This window comes from Cyprinodon tularosa, unplaced genomic scaffold, assembly GCF_016077235.1.
Source record: "Cyprinodon tularosa strain WSP-4 unplaced genomic scaffold, ASM1607723v1 ctg35, whole genome shotgun sequence".
Taxonomy (NCBI): Eukaryota; Metazoa; Chordata; class Actinopteri; order Cyprinodontiformes; family Cyprinodontidae; genus Cyprinodon; species Cyprinodon tularosa.
The window spans coordinates 110,724-133,746 of record NW_024039063.1 but is presented as its reverse complement, the minus strand read 5'-3'; the positions used below and the strand labels follow the sequence as shown (position 1 = coordinate 133,746).

General features: G+C 36.9%; 1 protein-coding gene across 1 annotated transcript in view; it reads left to right on the top strand.

The window, feature by feature from the left end:
• Nucleotides 1-4,283: 4,283 nt before the first annotated feature.
• The window catches only part of LOC119789883, a 53,668-nt gene continuing 34,928 nt past the window's right edge, over nucleotides 4,284-23,023 (top strand). The window contains exons 1-21 of the mRNA XM_038295069.1: nucleotides 4,284-4,287; nucleotides 4,370-4,431; nucleotides 4,527-4,545; nucleotides 4,691-4,951; nucleotides 5,180-5,440; nucleotides 7,732-8,001; nucleotides 8,291-8,554; nucleotides 10,687-10,805; nucleotides 12,111-12,252; nucleotides 12,643-12,906; nucleotides 13,022-13,282; nucleotides 13,414-13,677; nucleotides 15,029-15,286; nucleotides 15,443-15,703; nucleotides 17,544-17,807; nucleotides 18,420-18,680; nucleotides 18,772-19,032; nucleotides 20,111-20,368; nucleotides 21,645-21,908; nucleotides 21,997-22,257; nucleotides 22,758-23,018. Of these exons, the coding sequence (XP_038150997.1) occupies nucleotides 4,378-4,431; nucleotides 4,527-4,545; nucleotides 4,691-4,951; nucleotides 5,180-5,440; nucleotides 7,732-8,001; nucleotides 8,291-8,554; nucleotides 10,687-10,805; nucleotides 12,111-12,252; nucleotides 12,643-12,906; nucleotides 13,022-13,282; nucleotides 13,414-13,677; nucleotides 15,029-15,286; nucleotides 15,443-15,703; nucleotides 17,544-17,807; nucleotides 18,420-18,680; nucleotides 18,772-19,032; nucleotides 20,111-20,368; nucleotides 21,645-21,908; nucleotides 21,997-22,257; nucleotides 22,758-23,018 (4,528 nt within the window). The 5' untranslated portion in view covers nucleotides 4,284-4,287; nucleotides 4,370-4,377. The remainder of the gene's footprint in view (nucleotides 4,288-4,369; nucleotides 4,432-4,526; nucleotides 4,546-4,690; nucleotides 4,952-5,179; nucleotides 5,441-7,731; nucleotides 8,002-8,290; nucleotides 8,555-10,686; nucleotides 10,806-12,110; nucleotides 12,253-12,642; nucleotides 12,907-13,021; nucleotides 13,283-13,413; nucleotides 13,678-15,028; nucleotides 15,287-15,442; nucleotides 15,704-17,543; nucleotides 17,808-18,419; nucleotides 18,681-18,771; nucleotides 19,033-20,110; nucleotides 20,369-21,644; nucleotides 21,909-21,996; nucleotides 22,258-22,757; nucleotides 23,019-23,023) is intronic.

The following is a 23,023-nucleotide window of genomic DNA, read 5'->3' as shown; positions in this document are numbered from 1 at the left end:
ATAGTGTTGCGACAATAGTGAAGCAACAAAATGCTAATTTGCAGCCTAACATATGCGACTATCCAATAGGTGCATCATAGAATAAATAATAATTGTAACAGTAAACCTGATCAGTGGAAATGGTTTATTTAAGTCAATGCTGCTTCAAATGTCCACAAGCCAGAGCTAGGTTTTTATTTATGGCATTAGCAACATATTTTGTTGGTTGTTGCTAGGTACAAGCAACAAACTGCCTAAACAAAAGATAAAGATTAGCTAAGAAATGCTCTGAAAGTTGCATCATAAAATGCTCCCAACCCGCTGCATGTAACAGTGTCCTCTCAGAACAATACAAGGGAATATCAATATGTTCGCATCACTTGTCCTAATTCTTTATGCTTTATGCAGGGCAGCTTAGGTTACTAACAGGGCTTACAGTGTTGCACATATCTACTTTCATGTTGACTTCCTTTTATTTCCAATGCACTGTCAGAGAGCTGGTGGTAAAAGCCCTTTATTACCCTACCATAGAAGATCTTTTACGTCTCAGCATGCAGCCAACATTAATTCGTAAATAGGACTAGTTTCTGTTGAATGAAAGTCATTTTACTTTTCACTTTCAGATATGTTTAAAGTCATTAAAAACCATTAAGCTATCAACATCTCAACACAAGGTTTTTCTCAGAACTGACCTATCGGGACCAACTCCTCAAGCTTATGTTCCTGACCCTTGATTCAGGGGAACTTGTCTCACTTACTAAAGTACCACACCTTAGTCATTATCTGTGGGGATCAGCTCATTCACTAAGCTCTATTGTGCTGTTACAAGAATGACCACAAAAACCATCTCGAAACCCATAAACATGCCTCTAGAGTTCCTAGAATTACAGTAAGCTGAAGGTTGAAGGAAGGATGGAGACACAAAAATCAAACGCAGCTACAGTGGTTCATAAGGATGAAATTAGACAAAAATCAATGCTGCTTTTATAGTTTCTAATAATTGATTGAAGCACTTGTATTTATTGCAGACTTTGGATCTATAAAAAGTAGTGATGATTAGTAATGTCAGGCCAAAAAAAAACAAAACATGTATTGGATCATATTGGTCTGCATCTAAAATTTCCCCAATAGGGATGCTGATAAAAGCAATGTACTCTCCAGCATTTAGCCCCCTCCAAGCATTTCAATCCACCAGCGCTTGGTTCTAGCACACAGAGTCAGTGTGATTTTAACAACAGCGTCTGCAAACAAATGTTATTGGACTACTGTAGGAGTTGCAGTGTTGCTGTACTTTTCGATAAAGTCAACAAAAAGACACTGCAGATGAGTGTAAAATATTCCATGTACAAGTTACCTCTCTTACAATAATTATTTTATCCAATTGTAAAATATTTCCTTTTTTTATTTGAAAGTTAGAGTAACCCTGGTTAATAATAATTAACAGGAGAGGTGTGTCATACCTATTGCTGCTCATGACTCTTTGTCTCTGTTTAAGTAATATATCTTTTATAAACCCTTTGAGCATTCCACAGTGCAAAATAACCAATAGCAGTATGTAGGGTTTTTGTTATTATTGCATTGGCTCAATATATGCATCATTTAAGCCTCATATTGTATTGGAGATTAAAAACTTTTATTGATAGACCTCTACCATAAATACATTAATGCCTATCTCTTCAAGGTGTAAGTCATTCTTTATATTATTATATCCTATCATATTATATATTATAGTATTCTTTTCATGCTAAAGTAGAATTTTTATTTAAAATTGATACATTTTTTTTCAGTCTTTTTCAATGCCTCATTGACAGACATTTTAAGGCTATTATCTAAAATATCTTCGGAGAAGCATGATGAGCTCCAAAATGAACCAAAGCCATGGAAATGGTTTTGAGAATTAATATTTAAATACTCATATTATTATTTATCATTATATTATTACAAAATATTTAATATTTTGTAAGAATGAGATTCAAACTGCTGAAAGGAGATTCCTCTGTAGGGTGATTCAGGAACCTTGTTCAGAGCTGTCATCCCAATCCACTGCTAGTGGATTTGATTGTCTCTTTATCTATCTTTGGCGTTTATTGGGGATGCAGTCTCCCTTCTGAGGGATCCTGCACAGTGAGTTTAAGTGTAGATGGGGGACATGAACAATGATCTGATCTCAGATATACATAAGAAAAATGATTGGGAAACATTGGATTAAAAGCATGCTATTCTGGCCACTACTCAAGGAGGAGGGAATTGCAAAAATGTCCCAATTACAGCCAGTTTAGACTGAGACCCGTTAACAAGAAGTTAAGAAAGATATTTTTTGGCATCAAAGTGAGCAAGAGCACACAGCTATATAATAGAAAGATTTACAAAAAGGAGATATAAGTTAGTCAGTTGTTTATCACTCACCAAAGGGAACTTTGATGCAGAGCAACAGACGTAAATCAAACCGTAATCCTCACAAGTAAAACCTCTTAGACTCTTAAAAATGATGAAACACATCTAAAAGGATTTAAACAAACACACTACCAAAAAAAATCTCTAAAAAATCAAAAAACATCTCAAGCTTGGTCACAGTTCATTGAAAGCTTTACCTGCAAAAAGGAATATTGTCATTCGTCATTCGGCAACCTGTACCTTTGGCCTGAGGGAAGGAGAACAAATGACTCTAAAGTGGATGGTATCTGATGACTAGGATGCTTTTGACTTTTTTACAAGCTGTCTGTTCTAGAGATCAGAGAGGAGACCGCTGTTAAATTCTTATAATTTTCGCTAGTAGTTTTAAGAAGAATAAAATAATAGTTATGTTTCAAGGATAATTTGCCATTAAAACCAAATGTTAGAACAGACTCAAACAATATAGAAACAAAAATAATCAAATTTTCACCAATGCTAAAAAGATACAATGCTTTTAAGGAGTTAGCAGACATTTCTGACAAACTGCTCCATGAAGGGGCTGCTGTTTGCTGGACAAAGTTGAGTGAATTCTCCACAATTGAGCCCAGGTACTTGGGAATGTCCTGTGTTCTCCATAGATTCACTGGTCACCAGAGATGGGAAGTAACGAAGTACAAATACTTCGTTACTGTACTCAAGTAGATTTTTCTGATATTTTTACTTTACTTTACTACTTATTTTTATGGCGACTTTTTACTTCTACTCCTTACATTTTTACACAAATATCTGTACTTTCTACTCCTTACATTTTAAAAAATTGCCTCGTTACTTTAGTTTTGAATCATTTCACTGGAGTTACCGTTATTATTTTTCACGTCATCAATAGCAAATTCAATCTAATTGGATGGGAATCTATGTTGCATTTGACGCACCACTACAAGATGAATCGACAGATTTGGCAGTATTCATTCGCGGCAAATCATTGCAGCTTGGTGGCGGTGGCGTTAGCATAGTAGTATGGACGACGAGATGATTGAAAATGAACACAACAGAGATCTAGTCCTATTGGCAGACATCCATTTAAAATGTAGGCAATGGCATGAAAAAAGTGGTTTCTACTTTTACTTTTATACTTTAAGTAAATTTACAAGCCTGTACTTTGTTACTTTACTTGAGTAAAGAAGTTTAATCAGTACTTCCACTTTTACCAGAGTATTTTTTAACACAAGTATCTGTACTTTTACTCAAGTACGGAAAGTGAGTACTTTTGCTATCTCTGCTGGTCACTGCTGAAGTTTCATAATTTCATCAAAGTAAAATTCAATGTTTGATAAACTCTCTAGAAAACTGTACCACTGATGAGATGTGCTTAGAATAAAACTTTAACAGGGGGCTTATAAACCTATAAAACTGTCAACTAAAGACAAAAAAAAAAAACAAAAAACATATTAAAACGAAAAAGACAGACAAGACCCCTACACTGGAAAAAAAAATCTAAATCTTGATAAGTCATTTTTTCTTAAAATAAGTGCATTTGTTCTTGGATTGAGGAGGTAAAAGAGACATCTTTCCAATGGAACAAAACAATTTACACTTAAAATAAGAAAACACAATTGCATTGTCTTCTTTCAAGTACATATTATCAAATGATCTTATTTTAAGATTAAAAATACTCGTTCCATTGGCAAGCTACCTCATTTACCTACTCAAATTAAGGGTAAATACAATTAATTTAAGAAATTCTTACTTATTTCTAGATCATTTTTCCAGTGTAACAGTTAATGCAAAATAGTGTATAAGTCTCAGCTAAACCTATTAAACCTTTTTGCATGCCTTTATCCCTCCCACCTGCAATGTTCTAAGGGCGGCTCTGACCGCCTCAGGCTGATGGTTGGACCGCCTATCCTCACCTTGGTATCCAGTCTAAGCTCAAATCCTGCATATCTTTTGTGTTTGACTCCCTTGTATACTAAACAGCTTTTAATTTCACTCTCAGTGTCAAAGATGGGATTGCTGGGAGCCATAGGATTGTCTTTGGCTTTGGTGTCTCTCACACAGGTTAATCAGGCTTTCCATATCTAATTATTATACTAATTCAATTGTAATTTATCACTATGTCTTTAATGTTATAACAATTTTGTTTCTGTTCACAGATACATCAGTGCAGCGCAGGTAAGAATATAATTTGTTACGTTCTGATTAAAACACACAACATGCTGTTACATTATTAAAATATGTAAATATTCACCAATAAGGCTATAGTTTTTCTTGTTTTTTTTGTGTTTGTGTAATGATTTTTTTATTTATTTTTATTCAGCATGTCAAATATTGTCAGCAAGGTCAACAAGCGCCTCTTCCATTTTCATAAGTTGGGAAAGTTATCCTGAAGCAACAAGCTATTTGTTGGATGCCAGAAAGACAAACTCTACAGACAGGGCACCAATTATCCTCGTATCAAGGGGGCAGTTGACCGAGAGGACCATCCAGGGTCTAAATGCTGGAACCGAGTACATTGTAACTCTTAAAGTGGTAAAATTTTTATCAGTAGACTGTGTGACATCAGTGACGGTAACAACAGGTAAATCTAACAAGGAATATTGTATTTTCCTTTCTGTTTGTGATATTTTAAACATGTATGAAACTGATATGAAAAATATGCAGATAGCTTTTTTTTACAGATTAGCTTTTAATCATTGTAATTTCCATGTTCGCTGGCAAATAAATACATCTTTTTGTGTGTAAATGTAACCTTCATCTCACTTGCTCTAAACACCAACATTTGTCCTTTATCTGTTTTTACTAACAGTACCAGACACATCACAAATTATAGAAGGCCGGCCTCATTCAAGTACTTCTATTGCTTTAAGATGGACTACTGTGCCGTCGGCACAATACTATGTCCTGCAGGTGTTCTCCCAGACTACAGGAAACATGTTAAACTTCAGCCTCACCAACACTTCAACTGTGGTGAGAAACCTGCTGCCCACCACCAACTACGACTGCTATGTTTACACAGTTAATGGGGCCGGCATGGGAAGCAGGAGCAAAGTCAGGACCATTACAACATGTGAGTTTCAAGCTGTTTTTGATATTATGCACTAAAATCTGTATATGAACATCATTGTTTTTTCTTTCTCTGAGGACAGCTATGGCTCAATACTCATTACTTCTGCATTCATCTATGAAACCCAGTTATACAAAAAGAAGCAAGACAGATCAAATATTTTTCTCCCAAATTCATAATAGCTATGAGCTAAATATCTCATTATGTAAATCCCTTTATTGTCCAACAATTGGGAAATCTCTGCAATTTCACCCATCCCCTTGGGGAGCAGTGGGCTGCCATTGTGTGGTGCCCGGGGAGCAGTGCAGGGGTTAGGGTTTTGCTCAGTAACCCAGAGTGGAGGCTGTGGGGATCAAACCAGGTACTTGCAACCTTCTCAGAGCACTAGAGCACTGCTATAACCACTAGGCCAACACTCCCCATTATTTGCATCAAAATTAAAATAAGCTGAAATGTCTATGTCTCTGTAAATGAAATACACTAAAGGGCTTCTCAATGGGCTCTCTTTAGTCAGATTCTCCTTTTAAATGTTGCTAGATGAAAGCTCTCTCTAAATGTTGTCACATGTAAAAAAAAAACAAAAAACAAAAAAAAGCTACTAGTCTTGATAAAATCAGGGATGAGCATAGTAAGATTTAATGTCATCAACTGATTATAACCCTAAGGAATTTGCTGACAATCCCTATGTAAATCCTTTAATGTATGAAAATCAATGGCACATGGATATGTTGCAAATACAATTAGCAATATAAGTAAAAAATAAAATAAATGACAACTTTTTATGTTTATGTTGGTACAAAGATTGTTTCTTTTTTCTCTTATGCTTTTCCCCAACTGTAAGCACTGATAAGTGGCTCAAACTCTGGGCATTTCAAATGAACAAAAACTGCCAAAATGCAAGTTTCTGGAGATAAATTTGACTTAAATCTGGCATTACAGAGAGCTAATAATAAACCCATGCTCCCAGGATGATGTTTAATGGCCTCTGTTTTCTCGTGTGTTAGACTAACCCTTGAATGTTTACTGTCTGTTTTATTATATAAATCAGCGAAAAATCAACTGACATTCGTATTTCAAAACTTTTTCACATCTCCTTACTTATATTTTCATACTTTACCTCTCGACTGCCTGTTAGCGAAGGTCTGTGTCAATCTCTATTAGATGCAGGCAGTCAGCAGAGAAAGTGGCAAAAGATATCTGTTTGTGTGAGTGGAGGCTATTATTAAAATATTAAAGTGTTTAAGGGGTACCAACCTGACTCAGCCAAACCGGGACGCAAACAGACAAAAGATTTAGAAATGATTAGGTGAATCATGACACAATCATATCATGTGAACTGATTGTGGAGCCGACAGCAATCGCATGCCACCAACAGCTTAGGTGTTAGTCCACCTGCTCTTTCGTTTGCTCCTTCAAACTATTTGCCTGGAAACAGAGTTTTCTCTAATTTAATGTGATCAGTTGGCTTTACTGGGTTTTGAAAATCTTCTAGGCTGTGATCCAACAACAGGTGCAGTTAAGTGCATCACAAAAAGGAAAGAAACAGCTTGTTAATGTGACTCGTAGTTTTTTGGTAAATCTTTGACACCCTTAAATGTTGTGTAATGTGTTGCAACACAGCATAAACGATCTAGAAAGAAGTAGGATTTTCTTAAAATAAGTGTATTTTCCCTTTATTTTAGTAGGTAAATAAGATGATTTGCCAATGGAATAAGTGTTTTTACTCTAGATACTCAAAATACGCAGATGATATGCACTTGAATTGAGACAATGCCATTGTTTTTTCTTATTTTAAATGTAAATTGTCTTGTTCCATTGGCAAAGTGTCTCACTTCCTAAATCCAGGTAAAACACACTTATTTTAATTAAAAAATTACTTATTTAGATTTTAAATTTTTTTGCTGCGCAAAAAGGTTGTATGGCTCAATAAGCTTAAAGCAACTTTGTTGGAATGTTGCAATGTTTAGCGCCTAATGCAAATACAAACCTCTATTCCACATGGACATCTGTCTGAGCAAAGTTTGAAGGTTTGTTATAATAATACAGACATAGAGCTACATCTGCCAGTATAGTTAATTTTCACTTTAGTCAAATTTAAAAAGGGTAAGAAACACTTAACGGGTTAGATTAATGAAAGAGTGGGATCTTAATGCAGATCAATTCAAAATATCATGACTTGGACCCCAAATCAATACTTGTGATCGGGACATTATTATTTACAAAACAGACTTTGGTTTTAAATAAAAAGACTGTAAATAATGTATTCTACTAATGAATAATCTTAATGCTTTTAGTGGTGCAGCCTCCAGTTGGAGTGGAAACAACACAAACACATGCAGGAATGGCAAGAGTTACATGGGATCCAGTGGAGAACGTCCTGATGTATCAAGTCGCTGTACAGAACCTCGATGAACCCACCAAAAAGCCTTCTGTGTACAATGTCACAGATATCAAGCTGGATATTAATGGCATTCTCCCATGCTCCGACTATTTGATATCCGTGTCCTCATTTAGCAAGTTCCTACAGCTGAGCGAGCCGACAAACCACAACTTCACCACAAACAGTGAGTCACCGGAGCCAAATTTATATCCGTAACTTGTGGATAAAGATCTAGGTCAGCTATTCTCTCTCAGGCCACCCTTTCAGACATGCAGAAGATGATCCTCGGGGTTTAAAAGGATACAGATTGTTGAGGTTGTCATATAAAGACATCCCTAAGAAAAATTTACCCAAAGCCTTTTACTGTATTATATCATATTAACTGTCAGAAAAGGATTGCATTTGACTCCTTAATTGTCCAATCAGTGATCCTCAATTGCTTTTCCTGATGTGTTACCTGTAATTACCTGCAGAGTTGGAGCCGGTGTCATCAGTATCAGTGGACTACACATGCACAACAAATTCTGTAGAGGTTTCCTGGCTGGCTGTCTACGGAGCAGAATCCTACATTGCCACAGCAATGGGTCAAGATGGAACGGAGAAGGAGTGCCGGAGCCAGAGCACTAGCTGCACCATCACCGGGCTGGGATGTGGTCAACCCTACGAGGTGCATGTGACGCCTAAGACCGGTGACTGCAAGAACCGTTTCAATGCCACTTCAGCTTCATTTCAAACTGGTGAGGCACAGTGATGTTTAAAGCACTAACAGACAAACTCAACTAGTTTGGTTTACTCCATGTTAACTCATAAGCCTCTGCATTTATAAGTGAATGAAAGCTTTTTTCCTCTTTTACAATAACGCAGACTTCTTATTTTTCATTCAAAATGAGCCCTAAAATAAGGAACCATGGTCAAATTCCAACAATAAATTAGAATTATTGAATTCCTCTTATACAAACATCCATCACGATGTAGACTATATTCATATTTATTTATTTTCACACTAAATGTTAACTGCCCGGTCAACCTCCTACCTGCATTTTGCTGAATAAATGGTCAACCATTTGCTTGACTAGGCAGCCTTAAGCCACATATTCTTACTCTAGAATATGTGGCTTATCCCTTTGACTGCCTTGTTGGCATCACAAACAAATAGGCATATGTGTGATAATACCTCTCTATTAGGTAGTTTCACAATCCTTTAATAATCAAGGATTTCCAAATGTTCTTTGAAGTCAAAATGGATGATTTGCTATTAGGAAAAAAATATCTTTAAGGCTCCAATAAAATCTAAATTCTGACTTGGAATGTTTGAGATTTCTCCTCAATTCTTACCCCCAAATCCAGTATGGCTGCCACCTGTATTAAAAGGAGGTCAAGTTTCAAATCTGATTGCTTATTGAAGGTTTGGTGAACTACTGGCATTGAGGATTGGTGTCCTGATGTTTTTAGTTATGTACCTGCTCTAAAAAATCAGATTCAAATTAAAAAGATGATTACCACCTCTGCATACTGTTGCCAATTCCTAGCTTATTGGTTTATGATGTGATAATCCTGGATTGGCTTTGCACCAGGAAGGAGAAATTATACCACCATACTAGTTCTGTCTTGTGAAGTAAAGACAACTTAGAAAAAGAATGATCAGATATATGACTCTGCATGCTTTTGAAAATGGGCATTCACAGTCCTCTGTTATGGAAGACAGTAACTAAGATAACAGGAAATAGATATAGGAATGTGGAGTAACACCCTATTCTCCCACTTCTTATAGTACCAGACTAATATTTGGTTCAGAAAACGTCTACCAACACACATAAGTAAACTAAATCTAATTATTATTTTATCTGGTAACTAGAAAGTTCATGTAAAGCCATGATTAGAATCAACTAAATTTCTTGTTCTGAAAAGTCTGTTTCCTGTTTCAACAAATGTATATTTAAAAATAGTTTTGGTTGTAAAAAAATATTGCAGGCGGAGGGCTATTAAGGATTTAAAACACCTCTGTAATCACATACATAAGAATGAGCTGGGTAATTACTTAGGAAAAAAAAGACGTAACTTAAACCATAAACCCTGGTGAAATGAAAGAGGACAAATTCTTCGATGTGAGTTTTTTCACTGCTCCACCCAGCTGACTCTTTTTGTTCAGGCTGTTAAAGCCTTTCATCTCACATATCGCTGTATTCTTCTAAAGGGCCTGGTCAATACAGTACTTGCTGTCCTGCTCCATCCATGCAGGTCATGCATAACGCAAATAGGCTTTTGTGTTCCCCTGATATAATTCCATCACAATCAATATCAATATATTAGATCAATATAATCTCCAAACTTGTTCTAACCATCAAAAACCTACAACATATAGCATGAATTAGGATAAGAAATTTTTTATCATGTACAAGATGTCCTATGAAGAAGTTTTTTTTTAATCCTCTTCAGTGATCTTCGGTTCACATTATGAAGAGGTCATTAGGGAATACTTGTTTACAGGTTTTATCTTTCAAGTCTTGTTTGCCGTCCAAGTTCACATCTACGTTTGAATCATGTCCTTTAAAAAATGGGTCTCCCATTCATCTTCTCGCCCAATATCACATTGTTACATTGTTCCTGCCCTTTTATAAAGCCTGAATGCAGTGAAAAGCAACGCAGCTATCTACAGTATCAGGGCGTTCTAACCTAAAAGGAGACTTGAGACATTTCCCTTTGATTGTGACATTAAACCATTATTACTTTTATATTTAGCTTTTCTTTTGCCTATTGAAAATCTATTCCTCTTTGTGTGTCAATATGTGACTTTATATAACTACATACAGAATATAACATGATGTGGTTACAAGGTTAAAATGACCGTTTTTATTTGGCTTCTTTCCAGTCTCCTGTCCTCCTGGGAACCTGATGTTGTTGCGTGAATGTCGTAGTGACGTTATTGTCTTCTCATGGAATCACACAAGTGACGCAGATCACTACATGGCCCAAGCTGTGGACTCAAAGGTAATGCATTCTATTGGTGTCTGGGCTTTTTCATTCAAGAAAATGGACAGCTTGATATCTTTTAAAGTGATGTCCTATGGGAGGTGAACTTGTTAGAGCTGTTGCCTTACAGGTTGTTGGTTTGAATCCCGGCCTAGGGGTCTTATGAATTTAATTTTCTTCCTGCAAATGGGTTAACTCTGGCTTACTCTTACAGAACAGTTCAATGACATGATAGTTGGGTCAATTGGTGTTACTGAAATACTCATAGGTTCCCAGTGACAGCTGCTTGTTAAAGGCTAGATAGATATTTTAAACAGGGGACAATTCTCTCCTGTAGAAACTGCTTTAAAACTGGGTTTATGAATAAAAAAAAAAAATAAAAAAAAATCAATACTGGTTCTTACCCAAAATCCAAATACTATGAAAAAGATGAATATTTTCCTTTACTCATTTCAGAAAGTGAAACTCATTTATGAGAAATATTCTCTGGAGATTGCACAACTTTATTACACGCAAATGCTATGACCATAGCTTTGAAGGGAGTAAAAACCCCAAATCGAGTGTCTTAGAAAATTAGAATATTGTAAAAGAAGGTAAATATCAAGAACTCATTGTTTCACACCCTTTAAACCCGTTTTAAAAAAGTACTAATTAAAGACAATCCTGCCGTTTGCTGATTGAATTACAGTATCTCCTCTTTATTGTTAACATTTCATACCTTTTATTTTTTCTGAGATGTATTTGCGTAACTTGGGAATAAGCTAACAGTGTAGTTTGTGTAAATGTCTTGAAAAAATATGACCAAGTCTAATTTAATCGAAATTTGCCATGTTACTGAAATGACAAGCCTGTGTTTATTTGCATTGTTGAAAAAAAAAAAAAAAAACAACAACCCAAAAACCAACTTATATATGCTTAAAGTTTTGTTTTTTTTTCATTATTATATTTAGGCCTTTTTTTGGTTATTTTTTAAAGCAAGCAGAAAGGATATGGCATTAGAGAAAGGAAGAAGACACGATTTTCTTGTTATGTCTTAATCTAGATCAGCTTTGAGAATTACTCAAAAAACTTTTAATTAAACAATTTTGTCATTAAAAAATGCCATCTGCATGAGGTTGTGCAGTCAATTCTCGAAAACGACAGCACAGGAGCTGCTGGTTGTGATCTAGAGTTAAGTTCATATAAATAGACATTTTCTTGTTAAACATGAAAAAACACATCTTACCTATTGCAGCTTTCCAGCTTTTTTGTTTCTTTTTGCCCAGTGAAGCAACAATATACATTGTTCTGATGTCACATTATTTAATTTTTTTTTGTCACCAGGGGGAAGTCATGCAGTGCATGACTGAAGAAAACTCATGCTACTTCACAAACACAGTGTGTGGTCGACGGTATGACTTCACAGTGTCCTCAATCACAGATGGCTGCTTGAGTGAGGTTAGCTCATCCGTTAACATCGAAACAGGTAAAACCATTTGGATTTACACAGTTCTGTATATTTAATCTACTTTGTTGAATGCATTTGCCATTTTTTATATGTGCACAACTCCAGTTTAACCACATTTAAGTTATTGGTCTTTGTTCTGTTATCATTTCCATTTTTAAGCTTGAATCAATTGGTAAAAATGTTATATTGGTTATTATTGTTGAGAGTTACTGGAATTGCAATGACAAATCTGTATCTCAAGCCTTTGTAAGGACAATCTGTCTGCACACTGTATGTGTTTGCAGTGGGAAATCAAACTGTTGAGTCTTTAAAGGTTAAATAGCAGAAGCACATTGCTCATAATGTACTGTACATAGAAAATTAGAAGATGTATTGTATTAAAATAACGTCTTATACATTTTTATCCAGCACCCTGCATTCCCCAGAATTTGCAAACCTCAGCCAGCTGCAACAGTGACATTCTGGTCAGCACATGGGACAACGCTGAGGGGGCCTTGTGGTACACTGTTGAGGCTGAAGGTAACACCAGAAACAGCAGGTATAACTGCAGCTCACAATCGAACAGCTGCGCCATGGAGGGGGTCCTCTGCGGAGATCAGCTGACCATGACTATTACAGCTTTCAACGACGAATGTAGCAGTCCACCACGGTTAGGACCTCCTGCTGAGACCGGTAAGTACTCCTCCCTAGAATACAACAGATGTATTACTGCAGCATTGTGCTAATATTCAACATCAAAATGTGACACAGAAGTAAGCAGGACTAAAATGAATTTCTTCTTGTGTAGTCCCTTGTGTCCCCCAGAATGTGTCTGCTGTAAAGGAATGTGGATCCAACTCCATCAGGGTGACGTGGAAGATGAACAGCGGAACGCTTTTTTACGTAGCTTTTGCAAAGGACAGTGACAATGTGATTAGGAGCTGCAACTCTCTTGATGCAACCTGTACGATCAGTGGTTTGAAGTGCAACAACAACTACACTGTCTACGTCATTGCCTCAAATTTTTACTGCAACAGCTCAGAAAGCGAGATGATCACCTTGACGACAGGTACTGTACAGATCTGGCTCTAAATAAGAGCACAGTTATGTAGAGAACAAACTAATGACCAGGTTAGCCAAAAACAATGGTTTTATAATCTAAATCTGCATATTTAATTTTGGAACCTCTTTTCCTTCCAGCTGCCTGTGCCCCAGATGATGTAACTGCTTCCCTGGACTGTACCTCTAACGAGGCTCTGATTTCATGGCAGTGGGCATCACCAATAAACTCCTTCACTGCCACTATATGGGATGGAGTTGATGTCCCTCTCAGCTGTAGCTCCACCACAACCAGTTGTAAAGTTCCCAACCTAAAATGCGGTCGGCTGTATAATGCCTCTGTGTCCCACAATGATGCTGACAACTGCTCCAGCGTACCTTCTGAGCCCATCCAGATGGAGTCTGGTAGGAACACTCTAAGCTCAAAACATGATGTTGATACAAAATAAAATAAGCTTATTAAAGCGCATTAAGAGGTGAACCGAAGTATATGTTTACATAAACTGTAGCAAATATCTGATTTAACTGGAGGCACAAATATGGAGGAATTTTAGGGAGACAACTAAGAAAGGTTAAGCCATTCATGCAACAGGTTCTATATCTCTGTTGCTGCAGGGGGGACTGGTGCACTTAAAGCATTGTGCCTAAGTAAGCAGGTTAAATGTGAGGACACTATACAAAAATTGGTGTTTCAATTGTACAATGATCCTAAGGATACAACTATATTAGTTCAAAAGAGGCAGAAAAATAATTATCTTTTGTGGAGTTACTGTCAAAACATTAACAAAAAAACTTCAGATTTTCATAATTTTATTATGGGCCAAGGCCACCCAGAGATCAGACTCAGTAACATCAGTTCTTTCAGGGTGAATCAACAAATATCCCATCAAACTATTGATAAGAGTGGAAGGAAGGAAAGTTACCTAAAAGGTTTCAGCCAAGTCTTACGGTACATTTACACCAATACCCATCCAATGACATTGCAGTCAAGACATTTCAGTTTGATGTGAACACACCAATACTATTCTGAAATCCATTTTACCAAATACTAAGAAAATATATGGACATTCTAAAAATTATCATTTAGAGTTGTCTATTTTATCTACATTATATTTATTTTAGTGAACATTCGGCATGACAGTACACAACCAAGCTTTTTAATCTCTTTTTCATCAGGGTCCATACTTCTACTTAAAGGTGTAGTGCTGGATTTTCGCATATTTTTTAAAAGATCTGCCCTCTCCACTTAAACAAAATACCACCCTGTACCCGTTCCCAAGAGGGAATACCCATTAAATGCATGCGAGAGTAGGCGCAACCCCATTTCTCCTTGTTTTACAACTATCAATGTGAAATGGATTTCTCCAAATAGCATGCCAAATTTTACCTGTCGAGAAGAAACTTCGCAAAATATAATTGGGAAGCCCGACCTGTGCTTTCAGAAAACGGCATCATTAAAGAATCCGATGTCTGAAAGTGAGCATGGGCTGAAAAAGATAGCTAAGTGGGGACGTGCACGTAGGACAGTCTTACGTAAACACATCACTAGAATGATTGACTATTAGAAGGAACACTTATTTTGATGATCTACTCGGAAAAAGCACATCCTCCACTATGCCTTTAACATGTTTTAGTCATCTTTACAAATGTATTTTCCGTCAGTGTAAAGATTACATAAAATATATATCTTTGTCTTATCTCTCATACAAAATGTAAATAAAATATTATCCCCTTTTTCTCATGTTCCTCCTCCCAGTTCCTTGTGGTCCTGCTAATGTCCATGTAAGAGTGGACTGTGCCTCCGGGGCTGTGAACATCAGCTGGGATGCTCAGAGAACAGCAGAGGGCTACATCACTGTAATATCAGATGCAAACAACATGATGACTCAGTACAACACTACAGAACCCACTCTGAGCATTGGCTCAAACGAGTGCGGGCAGGAGTACACGGTGAAAGTGATGTCGTTCCATCAAAGCTGTGTCAGTTTTACATCTGAAACACACTTTAAAGAAGGTAAGTAAATTACCCTTTCCCCTTTAAATGCTTTTTTTCACTGGTTTTGTTGCATAATTTGGTGCAGTACATGTAGCTTAATGTTACCATATTCCTCATGGTACGACAGATTAGATTTGATGGTGAGCTGATCTGAGGTTGTGTTTATACGCCCAGCTCCATGTGTACCGACTAACATGATGGCAAACAGAAACTGCGGGCAGGAGTTTGTAGAAGTATCATGGCAGGCAAGTCGTGGAGCCCAGAACTACACAGTGACTGCAGTGGACGAGAAAGGCAACCGCTTGACGTGTGCTTCCAGTGAAACATCATGTCGACTGGACGGCGTAATGTGTAGCCATGTTTACAATGTCAGCGTGGCTGCCATGGAGGACTCATGCACCAGCTTAAGCAGCCCACCAGTGACACTACATATAGGTATGGATCTCAAGTGGTCAGAGTTTACTCAACAGGTCCCTACAAATCTCTTAATACCACTAAACGCAAGTAGCCCCTTTATTGGAATAAAACTTCACTGAAACCAGTTGCTTTGAAGAGTTAACTGATTAACAACTGATATCAAAATAAATCCAGCATCTGATAAAGGTTTAGAGTTTGTTAGTAAGTATTTGTGAATAAACAGCATCATAGAGTTTAAAGAAGAGAGCTGACGGCTCAGGGGAAAAAGTTTCATAAAGGGTTCAAACAACAATCCATACTTTGATTTTGTAGGAAACCGTTTCCAGTTCATCATCCAAAAAACTGAGAGAATGTGACCTTAACATAGGAGGTGTTTCGAGATTCAATGTCTACATGTAACAATAACCACCTGTTGTGCAATCTAAAAAGTTGCCTATATGGAAGAATGCCATAATAAGAACAGTCCAAAGATGTCTGCCACACATCAGTTCAGTTCAGTTCATAATTAATTTATTGATACCAAAGGAAAATGAATTGTACTTGTTACTCAAAGTATTTTCTATAAAGTGTTATTGAGGAAACAGCTAGCTGCAGGCTGAAAGGATCTCCTGTAGAGGTTTGTCTTACAGCAGGACTGGAGAAGCCTCTGACTGTAGATACCCTTTTGCTATACCATACTCTGATGAAGAGGATGCTCTAGGTCATCCATAATGTTCTTCATTTTTTAACATCATCTAGAGAGTTTTTGGAGGATTTTATTTTAGAGTCAGGGTTGGTGGATGTTGTTGTGGACTAAAATGCAAAGTAGAGGAGGCAATGATTTAATGAAGATTTTGATACTACACAATTAGATAATCCAGAAATGACAAGCATGGAACTAAGAAATCAAAAACAAGGAAACATTAAGGGAAACTAATATAAGGAGTAAAATGATGAAAGAGAATCCAGCAAAGAGGAACTGCACAGGTGGTGTATATATGGGAGAAACAAACAATTAATGGGCTAATCAGTCGATAGGGAGCAAGTGTGGATAGAAGCAACTAAAAAGGAGGTGAGGGGAAAGGAAAGGGACACTAGGGGGCGACAAAGAATAACCAGGGAAAACAGGATCTAACTGTAACTATGAAACAAGGTAAATGAGCTAAAGGAAATAAAATTAATGGCTACAACAAAAACTAGACCCAAGAATAAATAATACTGAAAATGCTGAAAAGAGATAACTTAAAAAAAATAATAAGTGAGAGGAGAAATAAGAATTCAAAAATGATAAGAATTTTGACAAACACAGAACAAAAAAATAAAGCATATCTGAGAACCCAAAACAAAAACTTAAACAGAACCAACAAGTCCAAAAAGGGCAGGATCATGACATTTAAAAAAAGAACTAGCCTTCTTTTTCAGCTTTTTGAGTTACATCATTTTCTCTGATGCTGCTACCCCAACAGATGATTGCCTTGCTACAGTGCAATGATCCTAAGCAACCAGCCAGATCTATAACCTAACATGTTATAAAAAAATATATATATGTTAGAGTTGCTCAGTCCTCAGACTTAAATCCACTGAGAAAATGCGGTAAGACTTCACAGATGCTCTCTGGAGCTGTCCCAACTGATGAAGACAGTGCTTTAAGAGTTAAATTCGGGGCCTGATTACAAATACATACCACACTTTTCATATTTGTATTTGATTAAAAAACAACATTGATCTTTTTAAGTCCTATACTCTACTTTGGGGTGCCATTTCACATCAGACCTCAGTAAAATACAGTTAAGGATGTGAATATGTAACTGACAGGGCATAATACAGATGTTATGATGCTGTGCAGGAATGAGCTGACCTTTCACCTTTTTATCTGCAGAACCCTGCCCTCCATCTGAACTCACTACTTTTCTTAACTGCCCTGACAACTCTGCAAATTTAACATGGGGTAGCAGCCTCAACGCAGTGTCCTACACGGGAAAGGCAATGAGCTCAGATGGCCATACTGTAACGTGTGAAGCAGGTCTGACACTTGGGTGCCAGCTGAAGGGCCTGCATTGTGGCAAGAAGTACACCTTCACTGTGTCAGCCTCGGATGGTGACTGTCGCACTATAGACAGCGAACCAGTCAGTCACACAACTGGTAAGAAGTACAGAATACATTTCTTTATTTACCCTTTTTACTCGTTAATTTTTCATAGAATTCCTCTTGGTGTCTGCTTTTTACTTTACCTGGAGGTAAAGGGCTATAGTTAATGTATTTGTATGATTGTTTATATATCTAGTGGAGGCCTACTTGTTAGAGAGTAGAGTATTTGCTTCCTGGACAGGATGCAGCATTGCAGGTTAAACCTATCACTGGGTTCCTGAGAAAAACCCTAATTTCACAATGCCCCCCGGTTGCTGCAAACTGGCACCTGCTCCTTAAGGAATGGGTTATTGGAGAGGACCGTTTGTAATATGCAATTGCAATAACAAAATAAAATAAAAATAATCTCTATCCTAAAATTCAAGGTCCCTAAAGGTCGTCTTCTTTTTAAACGGTTGTATAAAAACAGGCAAACTTGTTGACAACATGTATAAATTAAAGCTCTGTAAAACAGCTTAAAATACAGATTTTTTTTTCACATCCATTCAATTATTTTCCCTATGCATCCTTCAACATTTATGCATTTTCATGCTTTTCCCAAAGTTACTTTAGGTAACCAGGTTTAGTCAAATGTTGCTAAGCCCAGCTCTTTGCCTGTTGTTGCAGCTCCATGTGCAGTTCAGGATGTGCTCACTGAGATCAACTGCAGCACCAACGCTTTGAGCATAAGTTGGACCCCTCAGTCCATCCCGGTCAACTACAGCACCACTGCAGTAGCTGCAAATGGCACCATGCTCAGCTGTCTCTCAGAGGATAACAAATGCACATTAGTTGGCTTGCAGTGCGGTGATCAATACATTGTGAGCGTGAAACCCATCAGCAGCACATGTGAAGGTCAGAGCAGCGTCCCAGAGAGTGTAAATTCAGGTAAGGTCTCTGAAAGGAACTCATTAGAATCAATTTCACTTAGCAATCTGACTCACTTCTGTTGTCCCTTTCTTTTTTTTCTTTTTTTAAGCTCCATGTGTTCCATTGAACGTTCAAGGAAACGTGGAATGCTCCACCAACACATTGCAGGCGTCCTGGGATGCAGCTGCTGGAGCTACATCCTACATCTCCTTACTTAAGGGAGCAGGAGGTGTCCCTGCTTCCTGTCAAACTCCTAACCAAAGCTGCTCTTTCCCTAATCTGCAGTGTGCTCAGATTTACAGTTTCAGCGTGGTGGCCATCAATGACAGATGCAACAGCACAGAGAGCAGCATTGTCACCACAAAAACTGGTAGGTGCAATTTACGGTAAGGAAGTTACTCTTTAATGTGAGGACCATTGTCATCTGCTTTAGAATATTTCTGACGAGTCTTTATGATATTCAACACTATGACTTGTTACCTGCTTTTCTAAAACTTTTACATCTTTACCAAAGAGTTAGAGTTACATCTTATATTTTCCTTGTCTTAGGTCCCCATTGTGGAGGATATAAAGATGATAAGTGTCAGCTTTATAAGGAAGTTCTGTTTTTGAGCGCAACCTTTCAATGAAAAGCCTTTTTGAATAGAATAGAATAGATTAGAATAGAATAGAATAGAATAGAATAGAATAGAATAGAATAGAATAGAATAGAATAGAATAGAATAGAATAGAATATATTTTATTATCCCCTAGGGGAAATTTTTCATGGACCCAAGTGCGCAGTGCATAGTAGCAGCTGCCACTAGAAAAAATAAATACAGATAAAAATAAATAACAGGTAAAAATGCACATATAGTACATACAGACTTGAATAAAAAACAAAAAAATAACATACAATACTAAAACAACAAGCAGAACACCAAGTTATTCCACACTTCCCATTTCTCCCATAAGAAGAAGACTTCAATTTTAAAGAAAACCGTTGTATTGTAAATACATTTCTTTTTAAAGAAATACTTTTTCAAATGTGAATTTCATTTTTTGTTCTTAAATATATTTAACAAGTCAAAGAACAAACTATTTTTTAGGGAAGTCTTGATTTAATTTCTGCATTACGGTACTTACCTATATAACATCTTATGTCAATAAAGTGTCATTCAGTGGGAAGGAGATATATAATCTCAGATCAAAATATAGATTTAAAGTATATAAATTGAGTTTTGTAGGAGCCTTCATCATTTCTGAATTTTATTTTGCTTTAGCCTATAAAATGTGAAGAAATATAATATATCTATTAGCCTTTCTTCTATTTTGTTAATGCAACACATCACAGGACAGGTTAATCTAATATTAATCTATTATTATTTTCATGATAGTTACATGGTTTGAAGATGTGTATTCTTGTGTATTTTTGTATATTCACTGAATGTTTGTGAACTTGTTTAAAGACCCATGTGACCCTGCAAATGTGGCTGCCTCTCTAAACTGCCTCTCTGATGTGGTGACCGTGACGTGGAGCGCCAGCGCAGGAGCGAATCAATACACGGTTTTGGCTGAGGCTAGCGGTCATGTAGACTCCTGCAACTCAACCGGTACCTCCTGTGAGCTGACTGAGTTGCAGTGCGGAGAGAACTACACGGTTACTGTGCTGGCAGGGGACACAATGTGCAACAGCTCCATTCTTGCCAAAACAAATGTATTAACAGGTGATTTCTCTTTTCTTTTTTTGTAGAATAAGAGAATATATCTACGTAATTTCCTCTTTAATATTTCCTAAAACTTCTTCAAAAAGGTTCATGTTAACTTTAATTTTTTTTTTTTTTTTACTTTAAATGATTGTTTTTGATATTTAAAATTTCTCCAAACATGTCCTGTCTGCTGGGAGTGAAAGTCTTACCTGATGAATAATTATTGTTTTTAGGAAATATGATCCAAATATATGCTCTATATAGTTCCAAAATTATTTCTTAAATCTCCTATTCTTAAAGGCGTAGACCTTCATAAAACGCTTTGATTTCAGAATGTTTTTACGACAACTGATCGTCTCGTTAGACAAAAGTATAAAAAATAAACATTTAATAATGTCAATATCATTTCTGTGCTAATAAATAGATTGACACATTCAATAAATGCATATGGATATTTTAGATGTTGAGAAAAATAAATAGTTCACAACCTAACAATATTAGAATGTAAAATTGTTTGACTAAAATTAGAATATAAGATATTCTTATTTGACTGTATTAACTGTTTTATGGTTCCTGTGCTCCAAAGTATCATCCAATACTGCAGCTCGAGAACAATTAGCTGCCTTGACCAGATTAATTTTAGAACCTGATTTAGATTTAAACCATAATATCTTAAAAAAGTATTACATTTAATACTTCTAAGTCAATAACTTTTATCTGAAAAAAGCAAAGGTTTGAAAAAGCTGGAGATAAAATGCTAAATGCATATTTATTTTGTCTTGATAGAAAAAAAAAACATATCAAAGGTCGGAGGCCTAAGCAATAAAAGCAATTTTTGTTTTTATTTATAGCAAATAAAGACAATATTCTAAAATGTTGGGTTTTAGAGGTCTCTATTTAAAAGTAGGGTGGCAGGAAAGTGGGCTGGGAGAGCTTCAACTTTTTCGGAGTGTAACTATGATAAAATATGTATATATATCTATGAGTCATATGGATGCTGGTTTCTGTGTGAATGATCCTTGTGTGAACAAATGTTTTCTGCTGCAGAAAATGAACTTGTTGGAAAACAGTTCCAGATAACTCAGGCCTGGGTTATTCCAATGCTTTTAACATGTTCTCGTGTATTAAATAAAAAAAAATGCAATAAACCCCTCTGTAAAGAAATTGCAGACTTAACCCCTGTTCCACCGCCACAAAAAACAAGTCTCATGTTGATAAAAACTAAAGTTTCTTTGGGAAAATAATATTTTTTGTCTTTAAATAACATATCTCCTGTTGTGTGTTTTGCATGCAGCTCCCTGCACCCCAGTGATAACAGACTACTCTCATCACTGCATCACTAACAACACTTTGGTTACATGGGATGAGGATGAGGATGCTGTCAGTGTAACAGTCAATGCCAACTCGGACCGGGGACACTCTTTGTCATGTAGCTCTTCCTCCAACAACAGCTGTGTTTTGGATAATCTGCTCTGTGGACACACTTACACGGTCCAAGCTGTTGCCAACGGAGTTCAGTGCAGCAGCAAACCCAGCCCTACTTTTCAGATTATCACAGGTTTGAGTTAAAATAAATATGTAGTCACAATAGAAACCCTCTTTTCTCCATTAGAGTGTTTAACACCTGGCTCTCTTCTGTCCATTAGCACCATGTACTCCTCGTAATGTTGAGTACCAGTACTACTGTGGGTCTGGGATTGCCCTTGTAAGCTGGGACGAAGCTTTGGGGAGAGACAGTTTTCACGTTCGTGCTCACTCTGGGACACACGCAGTCTTCTGCACCACCTTTCAAGACACTGACTGCTCGCTGCCTCCGCTGCTGTGCAGCCGCACGTATGATGTAGAAGTCATAGCTGTGGCTGACGGCTGCAATAGCACTATGCCCGGTGTCACACAGATACAGACAGGTAAGAGCAGAACACATAGCAAAGGACCTAAAATATTTCTCTATGCTTGGATTTCCTCTCTATATACATCATATCATGGGGTAAATAATCCGAACAAATATTGAAAGAATGGTTCATCAGTTTGAAAGAAGGTTGCAGTTGACACTTTGACACTTTTTCTGTTGAAAAACTCAAAAAATCATGTTCAATCTTATCATGATACATATACTGCTGTCCTTGACAGTCAGTATATTTAAAATCATGTTTTTTTTTCCTGATATTTAAGAGGAAACTATAAATACTCCATAATTCTCAGAATCTATTTTGCATAAACTGATCAGTTTCAGGTTTCAAAAGCAATCAACAATAATGTAGATATGTGTCTAATTTCTTTTTCAAAATCACAACATGTTTTTATTTGCTGAAATGGAATATGAAGGATTTATTCAGATTGTTTATAGTTTGCATTACAAAGTAACCTTTTCCTAAATAAACAGCTATGTCGTCTCTTTTTCCATCAGCTCCATGTGCACCTACTAATCTCAGCGCATCACTGTTGTGTGAAAACAATACGGCGGAGGTGAGCTGGGAGCACACCCCCGGAGCAGTAATGTACAGCGTGACGGCAACTGGGAGGAATGGTGACCGGAAGCAATGCACCACAAACACCTCAAGTTGTCAGCTATCCAACATGCACTGCGCTCAGACCTACCTAATCGTCGTCAGCCCCTCCTCTAATGTTTGCAAAGGCCAAGACTCCTTAACATACACGTATTATGCAGGTCAA